Source organism: Capra hircus, assembly GCF_001704415.2.
Source record: "Capra hircus breed San Clemente chromosome X unlocalized genomic scaffold, ASM170441v1, whole genome shotgun sequence".
Taxonomy (NCBI): Eukaryota; Metazoa; Chordata; class Mammalia; order Artiodactyla; family Bovidae; genus Capra; species Capra hircus.
In genome coordinates, this window is record NW_017189517.1 from 17,268,965 (window position 1) to 17,282,712 (window position 13,748).

Consider the following 13,748-nt stretch of genomic DNA (forward strand, 5'->3'; position numbering starts at 1 on the left):
GAGTGATTTGATAAATAAATGAATGGTTGAACTGGTTATTTTGAAAACTAGTTAATAATTCTGCCATTTCTGGTTGCTTAACTGAATTTAACCAGTAGCTTTTAAGATACTTGTTTGTTTAATTTCAGCTGCAGTGTGATCTTGTGTGACTTTTTAAAAAAAGATCCCTCATTAGAACTTTCATCTTTCTTAAGGGTAGTATATTTTAGAATGTGGGCTCTTGAGTCAGACAGTTGGAGTTTGAATCCTGAACATCTGTGTGAATAAGGACAAGTTCACCATTCTGGGTCTCAGTTTCTTCACCCATAAAATAGGCATCACAGGAGCATGGATCCCACGTTGTTATTTTGGGGATCAAAGAAAATACTTTATGTAATCACCTAGCCTAGGAGCTGGCACATAGTAATGCCTCAGTGAATAGTAGCTTTAAGTACTCTTATTAAGATGTAAGAGAAACTTTTCAAGAAATAGAGGAACACCTGCAACAGAAACAAGTGAATATATTTTTCTAAGTGAAACTAAAATAGCTGTCCAGCTCTTTTGTACAAGTGGCATTTCTTTGGGATATGATCCAAAATTTGAAGACCAATTGTTTTGTCCCTTTCCTCTGGAGGCTTTCATGGGAATGGACCAATTTTTTCCCCATTTCTATATCCTTCCCAGGTGAAGGATATAGTGGCACTAGTGGTGAAGAACTCACCTGCCAATGCAGGAGACATAAAAGACCCAGGTTCAATCCCTGGGTTGGGAAGATCCCCTGGAGGAGGGCATGGCAACCCACTCCAGTATTCTTGCCTGGAGAATCCTCATGGACAGAGGAGCCACTTAACATGCACGCACACATGTCCTCATGGAAGAGTACACATGAATTCCTCATACTGAATATCTTCGCTTCTCACATTCCTCAGCTTGAATGTCATTTCAGGCTCTGGGCTCAGCTCCACTGATTCTTTTCACTTGGTAAATTGGTTAAAACTTCAGCAATTCCCTTCGTGGGGACGGCGCTTGCTGACTGTTCACAAACTAGCTTTCTAAACAGGGTGACATTCAAGCACGTTTGCCCCGCCTTAACAGTCAAGGACAATGGTCTCTGTTTCCATGAGGACACCTCCTAGTAGCCTGCCCTCAGACACACCTTGTGTAAATTCCCCATTAAACAAAGTTATCAGAGACCTGGTCTGTGAATACCCAAATGTGCTGGAGTCTGCCTTATGTGGGGGAACTCGGGGAGGGGGTGGTGCAAGCCTGTACTGGAGTTTTGACTCCACTTTTCCCAGAAGCAGCCTCTCCAGTTTGAGCATTTGTCCCACATCACTTCACACAAGCCTTCATGGCCCACTGCGTTCCTAGTTCCCACAGCAATTTTACACTGAGTTGGGCTGGACTGGGCTGGGCACGCATTCATTCATTCATTCATTAAACCCCACAGGGATCAATAAATACCAGTTAAACTACACTGTTTCTTTGCTACTTTAGAACTACTTTCTAGTTTTGTTATTTAAACGAAAATTTCTCTTGCTTTCCCAGCAATGCTGTGAATTTTTCTGAGTACGTGGACTTCCACCTCATTCCTGTCTCCTGCAGTGCCACACTTGATTCTTCATTCAGCCTATGTTTTTCTTATTATGCTCTGCAAAAGTGCCCTGGAGAAATGGGTTTGAACCCTAGGAGTTGGGTTAAAATTTTCTCCTTGACTTTTTATTTATTTATTTTTTATTGTGGTTGTTAGGAGAAAATAGCATGTAACACCCAGCAATTACTAAGTCATTTTCCCACTGTAATACAATTTCAAATACAAACCTAAAAGAGTCCATGTTGAGAATTAGAAACTTACTCATAAACGGTTGTCCATCCATTTTCGTTACTTTTGGTAGCCAGGAGCCCCGTGTTCCCTGGATAGGTCATCAAGGCCAGATTGTAGCCTTGAGCTGACACTCTTTTCAGGACTCCGTTGCTGCTTATGGTCAGCCAGTACACCTGCCCGCCAGGCACCACAAGCCAAAGGGGCATTCCACTTGCGTCTCGGCGAATATGCACAGAGTTGCCATTGCTGCTGGTAATCGCACCCAAGTCGCCTTCAGCATTGTAGGTGAAATTATACACATAGTCTCTCGTTATCAAGTTCAAGGTGTGCAGGTGGGTTCCATTGACGGTGAACTGATAGAGTTCCTGATCAGCAGGTGAGGCAATCTCATAAAGATTCATGTCATTTAAGTGGGCTTGGTTCCTGCTAATGGTCCGAATTCGAACATTCCCAAGGTCTGCCACATAGAGAGTACCATCAGGTGACACTGCTAAGGAGGAAGGGGCTTTCATCTTGGCATCTTTGGCGTAGCCACCATCACCTGTGGAAGGAAGACCCTGATTTTAACAGCTGTCATCACAGCATTTTAGAAACATACCAAATACAAAAAATGTCTGTATATCAAGAATCATTTCATACAACATTGTAAAGCAATTTTCCTCCAATTAAAAATTAAACTTAAAAAAAAAAGAATTTACCCCCCTCCCAAGAATCATTTTAAAGGGAATAATCAGTGAACCAACATTTTCCATGTGCCCCAATTGGATATTTGAAGTCCATTATTCACAATTTTTGAGTCAGCACCACTGAAGATGAACAGAAGATGCAATGATCTCAGTGAACACCAATTTTGTGAAATCTTCAATCCTGCTGTTCCGTATCTATTGTATTGCTGGATACAAAAACAGCAAATAATAACAGCCACCTCAAATCTGGCTGGAAATCCATGAGACTTATGCCTGTCCATGCTCATAGGATCTATGTCAGGGCTTTCCATTCCTTCTCTGCCCAGAGAACCTTTCTTTTGTTAATTCTCATTGTCACTTTGTCAAAGTACACTAAGTCTGTAAGTGCAACAATGACTCAGAACATCAAATTTGATAACCAGAATAAATATTCCAGTTTTGCCTTGAAAGAAAGATACCAATTAGCAAAATAACTATAAAACTAATTGTCCAGGAAAACACTGGAAATATTGATTAAAAGTCCTATTGACCAAGTTGCTCACTCCTGACTCCTCTGTCCCAAGGAAAGACAAAGGTTAAAAGAACCATTTGGGCCCAGATGAGCAGTTTAATAGGGCTGCATGTTGCACGGGGGGATTTCCACATTCCAGCAATAAATGCATCTATTGACATTTACAGGACTATTTACTATCTGAAATATCCACTCTGTGTTTTGGTGCAAAGGCTCTTTCTGGTCCCTACCTCCTTATCAATTGGAAGTAAAGGGCACTATTGGTTATGAAAATATTTTGGATTAAAAAAATGTAAGTAGAAGACTGATGTCTTGAGAACCCTCCATTGTGAGATTTAATTTTGTCCATGGATCCCCAAAGCAGTCTGCTCCTAGTCCCTTTGGGCTTCAAGTAGCTCATATTATTAATCTGGAAACCAGTCACTTAGTAGAAGTAATTTTTTCCTTACCCAAATCAGTAAGTGCAGGTTTTACCTAGCTATCCTTTCTCTAAAGTACAAAAAACATGGGGATGTCACATTTGGATAGCGGTCCTAACTTCTTGAGCACCCAAACTTTTATTATACTAGTTTATCTTCAAAACAGTGAGGTGATATAACTGAGACATGTGATCACTCTAGTCAGCAGGTGGAATGAGTCATGAAGAGGTTTTATGGCTTTCCTAGGGTCACTCAGTGACTCAACTGCAGAGCCAGGACTGGATACTAAGCTGTCTGACCGCCAATCCATTGCTTTCTCCACTGCCTCATACCAATGTTTACAAGGACTACTTTTGTTCTTTTTTTGACTTTTCCGATGCCCATTTTTCTTTTGAAAACAGAGAAGGGGAGCCGGTGAATTGCTAAAAAGGTCATACCTGAAAAACAGTCACAGTTGGGATCAATTTTGCAGTCACAGTCAGTGGGGGCCCCAGCTATGATGGAGATCTCCCCATTGGTGGTAACTTGCTGAATGCGGTTTACTTTCCTCTCATCTGTTTCAGCTATGAAGAGCAGCCCGCTGTGGGAGACGCTGATGGCCCTTGCCGACTCTAGAGTGGAGTGAATTGCTACCTTGCTGACCAAGAAATGATCGATGCCTGGCACCTGGCAGTGAATGGGGCGCCCTGCAATGATCCGCACTCGCCGGTTCTCAGAAATTTGCAGCACAATGTTGTTATCCAAGACATACAATGAATTGTCCATGGGATTGACTGCAAGGTCTGTTGGCCACTCTAATCGCACCTGCAAAAAGAACAGAACACACACCATTAGGTTACAGTATCTTTCTCGGGCAGTTTTATCTTGAAAGATAAATTGGCTTATTGGTCTCCCACCCCTCGCAACAGCCCCATCTCTCGAATTCCAGCAATGTTGGTGTTATCTGGCAAAGCTGGGAAGGACAGTTGATTAAATGTTCTGGTAAACACATTTACCATTTATGGATTTCCAACATACTGTGAATTATTTTCTCCCTATAATTTCAGAAAGACCCTTTTCAGAGCATGGTCTCCTTCAGTTCAGTTCAGTTCAGTCGCTCAGTCGTGTCCAACTCTTTGCGACCCCATGAATTGCAGCACGCCAGGCCTCCCTGTCTATCACCATCTCCCAGAGTTCACTCAGACTCACGTCCATCGAGTCAGTGATGCCATCCAGCCATCTCATCCCATCATCCCCTTCTCCTCCTGCCAATCCCTCCCAGCTTCAGAGTCTTTTCCAATGAGTCAACTCTTTGGATGAGGTGGCCAAAGTACTGGAGTTTCAGCTTTAGCATCATTCCTTCCAAAGAAATCCCAGGGCTGATCTCCTTCAGAATGGACTGGTTGGATCTCCTTGCAGTCCAGGGGACTCTCAAGGGTCTCCTTACTACATCTCAAATTCATCTCAAATTCTCCCCGTCCCCACTGTTGCCAACCTAATTCAGGCCACTGTCATCCCTCACCTGGGCCACTGCAGGAGCCTGAGACACATCAAGGAGTTAGGAGCAAAAGGACTGGTGTGTGCGCGTGAGTGTGTATGTGAGTGTGTGTATGTTGGGGGGGGGGGTCTGGTGTGCTGGGCACTGGGGACACGCAGGCAAGCAAACACAGATCTACCCTAGTTCCTTTTTCCACACAGGAGTCAGCCCACCAGCTGTTGTTCACCACTGGGCACTTCTCAGAGAACAACGTTACGTTATGTGCACTCTCAACTCCACCACTCACTTATTCTGTACTTTATTTCTCTTGTCTTATGGCTAGACAAGGCAGAAGAGTGGGCCCCATTCCTGGCCAAGACAGTAGCAGTGATGTAGCTGCTCTTCTTTCTGCCTTGAGTGAAAGTCCAAGGAAAGCTTTGTTTTTCTCATTGAATCTGAAAGTCTGAAAACAAGATATGGGGTGTCATCACATTCTGAGGCCCACTATTTCCCAGTTGGAAGAGGCCTTCCACTCAGTAATGAAGTGGACAAAGGCCAGTCTGAGATAAATCTCCCTCTAATTCTGTATCTTATTGGAGGGCAACTGGTGACATTGTAAAGACAAGGGTTGTCTCTGACCTCCCCTCTTGCACCACCTGGGGCTCTCTGCCCCCTGTGTCTGAGCGTCTCCCCTAGACACCCAGAAGCCTCAACCTGTGCTCCTGTCTCTAGGTGCCCTCAGTCTCGACATGGGCTGGCCCTCTCTGGTCAGTACCATATGCCTCTGGGCAGCTAGGAATTTGAATGCTAATGGAGTATAAAGCCGAGCTTGTGTTATGCATGTTCTACAGAGCCTTTCAGACTGAGGCCATTGGATGAACATTAAACATCAGCCTTAACAGCTCCCAGAGCAGTTTGCTGTGATGTGTTCCTCCGCACGTCTGTCTGAGGCCCTTGCATGTCAGTGCCCTGTCAACTAAGAGGGAGAAGAGGGAGATGGTGCACTTCTGCCGTGGGCCCCCACTCTGGACCTCCATATACACCATCGGGCTGGTACAGAAGCTGTTTGTGTGTGCTGGGCCTATGGAGCATGGTCCCCCAGGAAATAAGCTGGCGTTGGCTGAGGAAGAGGAAATGAATTTATTTCAGTCCAACACTCCTATTTGGATCAAGCCTGAAGTCAGCGACCCAGAAAAAACAAAGCTGGCAGAAATGACGTTCTAATTATCCCCACTCCGAGAGCTGAGGCCAGGGCAGAGGCCAGGGACAGCACACACCTGGCAGAAGTTAGAGAAGGACACAGTTTGGACTCTGTTCTCTGCTGTCAAGGCCGCCTCCGAAATAAAGGCTGGTAGTTGGAAGATGAGCTGTTAAATTCTCCAACTCGCCCCATCTGATTTAAGTCAACACTATTGGTGTCATGTTTATTAGGTTTAATATCACCTCAAAAATACACCAGCTACTCTGTTTGTCTTTTGTTCCATCAAATAAGTCTCCCTCTGGCAGTTTCCTGTGACTAAAGTGGCGTTTGTGCTTCTGAGACACTTTCTGTATCAGCTACACAGAATCCCTTTAATTCCCATTTGATTTGGCTGGGCAGCTAGTCTCTGAAACCTCCTCAGATGAAAGATGTGTGGCTACTTAGTAGTCTGGGGCCTGTGTTTTCAGAAACTGAACCTTTTCACCTCTCTTAGGTTGTTAGTTCCTTTTATATCTTTCTCATGTTAAATACTCCCATTTCCAGGTAATTTTTTAAAGGAACTGGTGGTTTGTACCAAGGCATTTCCACAACATACAAACCTAACATAGAGGATGGAGTCTTTGCACTGACTCCAGCAGTCAGAATTAGCAGCTGTTAGTTGCAGAGAAACCCCCGAATCACACACTACTGAGGTGGGGCTAAGGTTCACCCCTGAGGGCTGTTGGCATTTGTCCAAGTGGACAGAAAGAAACATTTCTTTGGGGGTGTTAGCAGCAGAAAGAGCTGAAGGGACAGTCGTGAGGTTCTGGGATCTTTGCATTGTGACCCAGCTTGCAGGCAAACCATTTGGCCTAATTTGTGGTCATTGCCCCACCTTGTAAAAATACATTAATTTGTTTGAAATGTCAAAGTGTATTTAAGCTAAACTAGCAGTAAAGGTCACTGGTGTAGCCGCCAGCTGGTGGAATATGCCCATCTCCCAACAACCTTCCCTGAGAAATAACCCTGAGCAGAAAGGAGCCTTCGGTCTGCATGTCAAGCCTTGACAACACCACGTCTTCCTCTGCTAACTGAAAATGTGCCCTGAAGGCACTTGGCTCTCAGGTCAGTCAGTCCCGTGGTTGGCTGAAAGAACAAGCTAAGTTTGACCCAAGTGGTAGTTTATAAAGCAGCAGGCTCCTATAGGGGAAAATCCATGTGTAACAGCAATATCTGAATATGAGCCTGTGATTAGACCAAACTAGAGAATTTCTCAGCTATAAACTTCATCCCACACTGTAGACACAGACCATAAGTAGTTCACTGGGGCTCTCCTTAGCAGTTTCAAGGCCGGTTCTTGCCCATATTAGTGTGCATGCTCAGTTGCTCAGTTGTGTCTGACTTTTTGTGACCCTATGGATTGTAGCCCACCAGGCTCCTCTGTCCTGAGGATTCTCCAGGCATATTAGTGTGTAATCCTGGCAAATGAGGTATCTCCTATGAGTCTCTGGTTTCTTCATCTGCCACAAGAAAAAGAAGCTAATGAGAGTCTACCTACCTTTAAGAGAGACCGTGTGGATTGATTGAGATGGGGATGTGAGATACTCAGACCAGGGTCTGGACAAAGTAAGGGACAGGAAATGGTGTTAACATGCAAAGTGGTTTCAAAGTCACAAACCTTTAGGGATCTAGCCCAGTTACCATACAACATAGTTTCCTTTCAGCTCTGCTTCCCAGACTTCACTTGTGCACATCACAGGTTCATGAATTTTGCCTTAGCCGTCCACTACTTGCACTACTATTGACTTAATATTTTTCTTTAAATTGACCAACTTTAAAAATATAAATAGGTGCTGCCCCTTCCTTTGAACTGGTCCTAATCAATAACATCTATAAAATTACAGGCCCACTCATCTGAGCCTTTAATAAAAGTAACTACTGTTTATTGAGTGCTTCCTATGTGTCAGGCTCTTTACATGGATTATTACTTTATATGCTTAGAGTAATCACTTGAGAAAGAAACTATCAATATCCCCATTTCCAGATGTCGGCTCTTAGCCTTTCTGCTTTCTGATTTCTCACCTAGAAGAATGGACATGTTTCTTCATATTCTTCTCACCAAGTCTGGCCTTCCCTTTACTCTAAAGGTTGATTTCAACCTTTTTTTTTTTTTTGCTGAGAAGGTCAAAGCTCACTAGCAATTGAGTGATTTATCTTCCTCTTTCTCATTTGTTTTCTTTCAGTTCAAGGCTTTGTGGGTGCCTGCTCTGTGTCAAGCACTATTATAAAGGTAAATAAGAAAGGTCCCTGCCCTTGATTAGTTCACAGTTCAAGTGACGGAAGGTAGATATAGAAATAGGTCATGTCAATATAACGTGGTTAATTGCCACAAAGAACACATGCCTAGGGTGACATGTGGACACATAGGAGGAAGTTTGGGGCAATACTGCTATTACTAGAAGAGAATGTAAACGCAGTCTTAAAGAATGGGACCTCCCTGATGGTCCAGTGGCTAAGACTCTGAGCTCCCAAGACAGGGGGCCTGGGTTTGATCTCTGGTTAGGGAACTAGATCCCTCATGCTAAAGATGCCACATGCTGCAATAAAGATTGAAGATCCCATGTGCCACAATTAATATCTGGTGCAGCCAAATAAATATTTTGTAAACATCTTGAAGGATGAAGCAAAGGTACTGAGAAAGCACGAAACCATATGGGAGTGGGGCGTTCGCCACAGCCTGGGATTGCTGGAACATAAAATAAGGTAGGTAGTAGCGGCAAATGAAGTTCACGTTTCCAAGGACTAATTTTAAGTCTCTCCACTGGGGCACTATTGTCTTTTGTGGCCAGATAATTCTTTGTTGTGGGGGCTGTCCTGTACTGTATAAGATATTTAGCAGCATCTCTGGTCTTTATTCACTAAATGCAACTAGCATCTTCCCCTGACTTGTGATAACCAAAATGTCTCCAGATGTTAACAAATGTCCCCCGAGGGGAAAACTGTCCCTGTTGAGAACCACTGCACTAAGCATGAAGGACTGTGTATGCTAAGGACTTTAGACTGGAACTGTGGGTGTTGAGGTATCAGCGAAGATCATTTAAGTCGAGGGTTCACATGGTCAGACTAGGGCTTTAGAGAGATCACTTAGGCTGCAGTTCAGGGGGCAGTCTGGAGGGAGACCAGACTGATGAACGAGAACCAATTTGGAGGCCAGATCATCACCAGTACACTCACACGTTAATGTAGTCATCCATCCACTCAGTTCAGTTCAGTTCAGTTGCTCAGTTGTGTCTGACTCTTCGCGACCCCATGAATTGCAGCACGCCAGGCCTCCCTGTCCATCACCAACTCCTGGAGTTCATTCAAACTCACATCCATTGAGTTAGTGATGCCATCCAGCCATCTCATCCTTTGTTGTCCCCTTCTCCTCCTGCCCCCAATCCCTCCCAGCATCAGAGTCTTTTCCAATGAGTCAACTCTTTGCATGAGGTGGCCAAAGTACTGGAGTTTCAGCTTTAGCATCATTCCTTCCAAAGAACACCCAGGACTGGTCTCCTTCAGAATGGACTGGTTGGATCTCCTTGCAGTCCAAGGGACTCTCAAGAGTCTTCAACACCACAGTTCAAAAGCATCAATTCTTCGGCGCTCAGCTTTCTTCACAGTCCAACTCTCACATTCATATATGACTACTGGAAAAATCGTAGCCTTGACTAGACGGACCTTTGTTGGCAAAGTAACGTCTCTGCTTTTTAATATGCCACCCAACTCCCTCACAAACATCTGAGTGCTGATTCAGGCACAGTCCCTGCCCTCATGGTGCTTAGAGTTGGCTTTAATGTATCTCATACTTTTTTGTATTTACAAAGCCCTTTGAGAATCTAATTGAAGCTATATACTCTCTCCCTAGTAAAAGGCTCAGATGTGGTAGAAGGAAGTGGTTAGGAGCTCAGGTTTTGGAGTTCAGAATTCCTGGGTTCAGAATTCTCTCTGTTATTTGCTGGCTCTGTGACCCTGGAGCAAATCAGGTAACCTGCCTGAGCCTCAGTTTCATCATCTAGAAATTGGGGATAGTAATATCTTCTCAAAAACTTATTATAGAAACTATACTAAAAAATCTACGTAAAGCACTGAGCACACTGCCTGATACACAAAAAGAGCTCTGTAAAAGGCTACTTTTTATTACGGAACATGCCTGCATTTCTTCACATTCCTGTTAAGACTATCACAATGTTGTCTTCCTTGGCTATCTCATGAAGTTTCCTTCTTTGTCTTTTTTTTTTGGCTTCACCATGGGGCATGTGGGATATCTTAGTTGCCCAACCAGGGATCAAACCTGCACCCCCTGCACTGAAAGTGGAGTCTTAACTACTGGACCATCAGGGAAGTCTCTCTCATAAACTCTTAAGTGCAGTCACTTTGTCATGCTCTTTCAAGGTTTCCCTTGCTTTTCTGTCACCAACAATTTCCTCCTTGTTCATTTATTCCATTGCTTGGGAATCCTTTTAAGCCATGCATCCTCCAAGAAACATTTGGCTTATATTGGAATATATTATTTCACATATATTTGTCAGCCAGTTTCATGACTAATATTTTAGCTCATTACTTGGAATCCCTACTGTTATTTGTAACAGTACTCTTGGTACAGTTCCAAGTGTTAGAACATGCTACTTATATATTTTCCTTTCTTTTGCCCCAAATAGTTCTCTATCCCATTTTAGGCATTATGCCAGGCACTAGGGAGCCAGTTCTAACCAAGACAGACTAGGCCCTGCCCTCATGAAGTTGACAATTTTTGGCTGACTTCATTTTCTTCATTCTCCAATAGGTGCAGGGTGTTAGTGACATAGAGCAGTAGACGACTTCTGTTACATTCCATTATTTTACGAAATTAACTTTCATGCAAGAGCCTAAGAAACATATCATGACTGTTACTATATTTGGCCATTGCTACCAAGTGCTAATAACTTCTTTTCCCCAAGTTCAACTGTGCTGAAGAAACCAGCTGTATCCCAAATGGCCCTGTCTCCCTGTCCTAAACAGGACACTTCTCATCTCCTTCCTTTTGTACATTTCCAGCCTTATGGCTCATTTAAAAACTGACTGTTTGCTTCTGATCTCCGAAGCCTCTTCAGCAGGAATTTCCAGGAAGCGTATGATTATCGTTTCTGTAGTGCGCCAACCCTGGGGAAGATGCCGTGATGGGGCGTTATGCTCCGTGCCAGGTGTGCTGCCAGCTCCATGTTAGATTTCCCCGTGCTTCTAAAAGCTGACAACTCCAGATTGTTAGCATCACTTTTTGTCAGTTTTCAAATGGCCTTCTCATTTCTTGACACTGATACTGTCTGAGCTTCTTCAAATTTATAAAAGGGGGGAAAAAAACCGTCTGGAGAAAGTTTGGCTTTTTGCAATTGGAAGGCACGATGACACCTTTGAAAGTGATGGCCCTTATTGATCTTGCTTTTAAAAAGTGGAAATTATTAGAAGGTGAAATACACCAAGTCTACATGGACTTGTCAACTGGCAAATTATTTTCCATTATCTCATATTCACATTCTTGTGTTTCTCTGAATAATGGCTGGAGAGTTTGAGGAACCCCTCAACCTTTGGTCAGATGTCTCAGCTTGGTCTGTGTTCGTGGCTGCCTAATCAGAAAAACTGACACTTAACTCACATTATTCATGGCAGATGCATAGCCAGGATTAATCTAATCAAGAGTTACAGCTGGACTGATCTTTAGAATCACTTTGCTGCAGAACCTATAGATTAAATCAGGTCTACCGCAATGTCTCAAGAACATTTTGGAAGTTGAGGAAACAAAGCAAAGCAAAACAAACAAACAAAAATTCCAAAGCAGACCTGGTATATTTCATGTTGTAATAATTTCCACTTTTAATTTATTAATTATTTAAAAAATTTACTTATTTGACTGTGCCAAGTATTAGCTGTAGCACATAGGATCTTTGATCTTAGTTGTGGCATGTGGGATCTAGTTCCCTGATCAGGGATGGAACCTGGGCCCCCTGCATTGGGAGAGCTGTGTCTTAAACACTGCACCACATGGGAAGTTCCAATTTCCACTTTTTAGAAGGAAGATCAACAAGAGCCATCACTCTGATACAGCATGTGCTTTCCAACTCCCCAAACCAAACTTTCTCTAGATGACTTTTATAAATTTGAAGAAGCTTAGACAGCATCAGGGCCAAAACAAAGTGCTGAATTTGTGGTTACTAAGATGCTGTGGCAGAGACTACCAGTTCTAGGGCTACCCTACCATTATTTCACTCTTTCCTCCTTAGTGCATGCATGCATGCTAAGTCTCTTTAGTCATGTCCGACTCTTTGCGACCCCGTGGACTGTAGCCCACCAGGCTCCTCTGTCCATGGGATTCTCCAGGCAAGAATACTGGAGTGGGTTGCCATATTCCTCCTCCAATGGATCTTTCTGATCCAGGGATCGAACCTGAGTCTCCTGCGGCTCCTGCATTGATGGTGGATTCTTTACTGCTGAGCCACCAGGGAAGCCCTTCCTTCTTAGTAGTATATATCTAATCTTAAAATTTGGGCACACTGCTGTCTAGAAGAGAAGACATCCTAGCCTTATTTGCAATTATCTGTAGCTATGTGATTAAGTTCGAGGCAATAAGATGTAAGACAAGGTGTGAAAGTCAGTCAGTCAGTTCAGTCGCTCAGTCGTGTCCGACTCTTTGCGACCCCATGAATCGCAGCATGCCAGGCCTCCCTGTCCATCACCACCTCCCGGAGTTCACTCAGACTCATGTCCATCGACATGAAAGTGTGAAAGTAGCCACACTTTTAAGTTGATGCTGCCTAAGGAGAGCTGACCCAATCGGAATGAGCCCCTTTTGCCCTTTCTTGCAGCATGCAATATGGATATAAGTGGTGGTAATTTTAGCAGATGTCTTAGACCATGAGGTGGCCATGAAATGAAAGGCATGCACCAGGATGGCGGGGCAGAATTATAGGAGCCTGGGTCCCAGAGGACCTCATGGAACTACCACCCAGTCCTGGACTGTGGATCAAGTCTGGCTGCTATCTTGCTTATGTCACTGTTGTGTGTGTGTGTGTGTGCCGGGGGGCGGGGGGGGGGGGTGCGACATTCTGTTCTTCTCAGCTGAATCCAATCACAACCAAGAAAATGCTCGGTTAGGCTTTGTTTGTGTCTGGCACTACTGGTCAAACTGGTCTAGCAAATTTCTAGGTTTACATCCCTGTGATAGATCACCAGTATTTGCAAAATTAAATTAAATTGACATAAATTAATGCCCGAAAATGGCTGACACCGGTGCCAAAGTCCACTAGGGCAGCTCTTTGTTATGAGGATGACTAACTAAGTGATTAACCTCAAGCCTTCCTGCGTACCCAGAGTTCCATCTTTGGGTACTTCAAGCTTTTCCTCCAGTTCTGTGACTTATTCAGATCCAGCGCTTCTCCATTATACCATAAATACTTGTTTGCCTTCCTTTGTTTTCTATTAGGTCTGTGAATCGTCAAGCGCAGGAATGAGGACTCATTCATATTTGTATTTCCAGTATTTGGTATTACAGTTGGCAAATGCTTGTTGAAGGAAAACATTAGTGCCTCATTGTCTGTAACATTTTCAGTCCATGAAAGCATTTTAGAAATTGTAAAACACAAATAAGCTCTAAGAAAAACCAACTTTCATCAACATGTT

At 43.6% G+C, this 13,748-nt stretch overlaps 1 protein-coding gene across 1 annotated transcript in view; it reads right to left on the bottom strand.

Annotated features, from left to right (window-relative positions):
• Positions 1-13,748, bottom strand: part of TENM1 (teneurin transmembrane protein 1) — a 986,510-nt gene that overhangs the window by 41,085 nt on the left and 931,677 nt on the right. Inside the window, exons 27-28 of the mRNA XM_018044162.1 lie at positions 3,858-4,224; positions 1,835-2,345 (exon numbers count right to left, since the gene is read on the bottom strand). Of these exons, the coding sequence (XP_017899651.1) occupies positions 1,835-2,345; positions 3,858-4,224 (878 nt within the window). The remainder of the gene's footprint in view (positions 1-1,834; positions 2,346-3,857; positions 4,225-13,748) is intronic.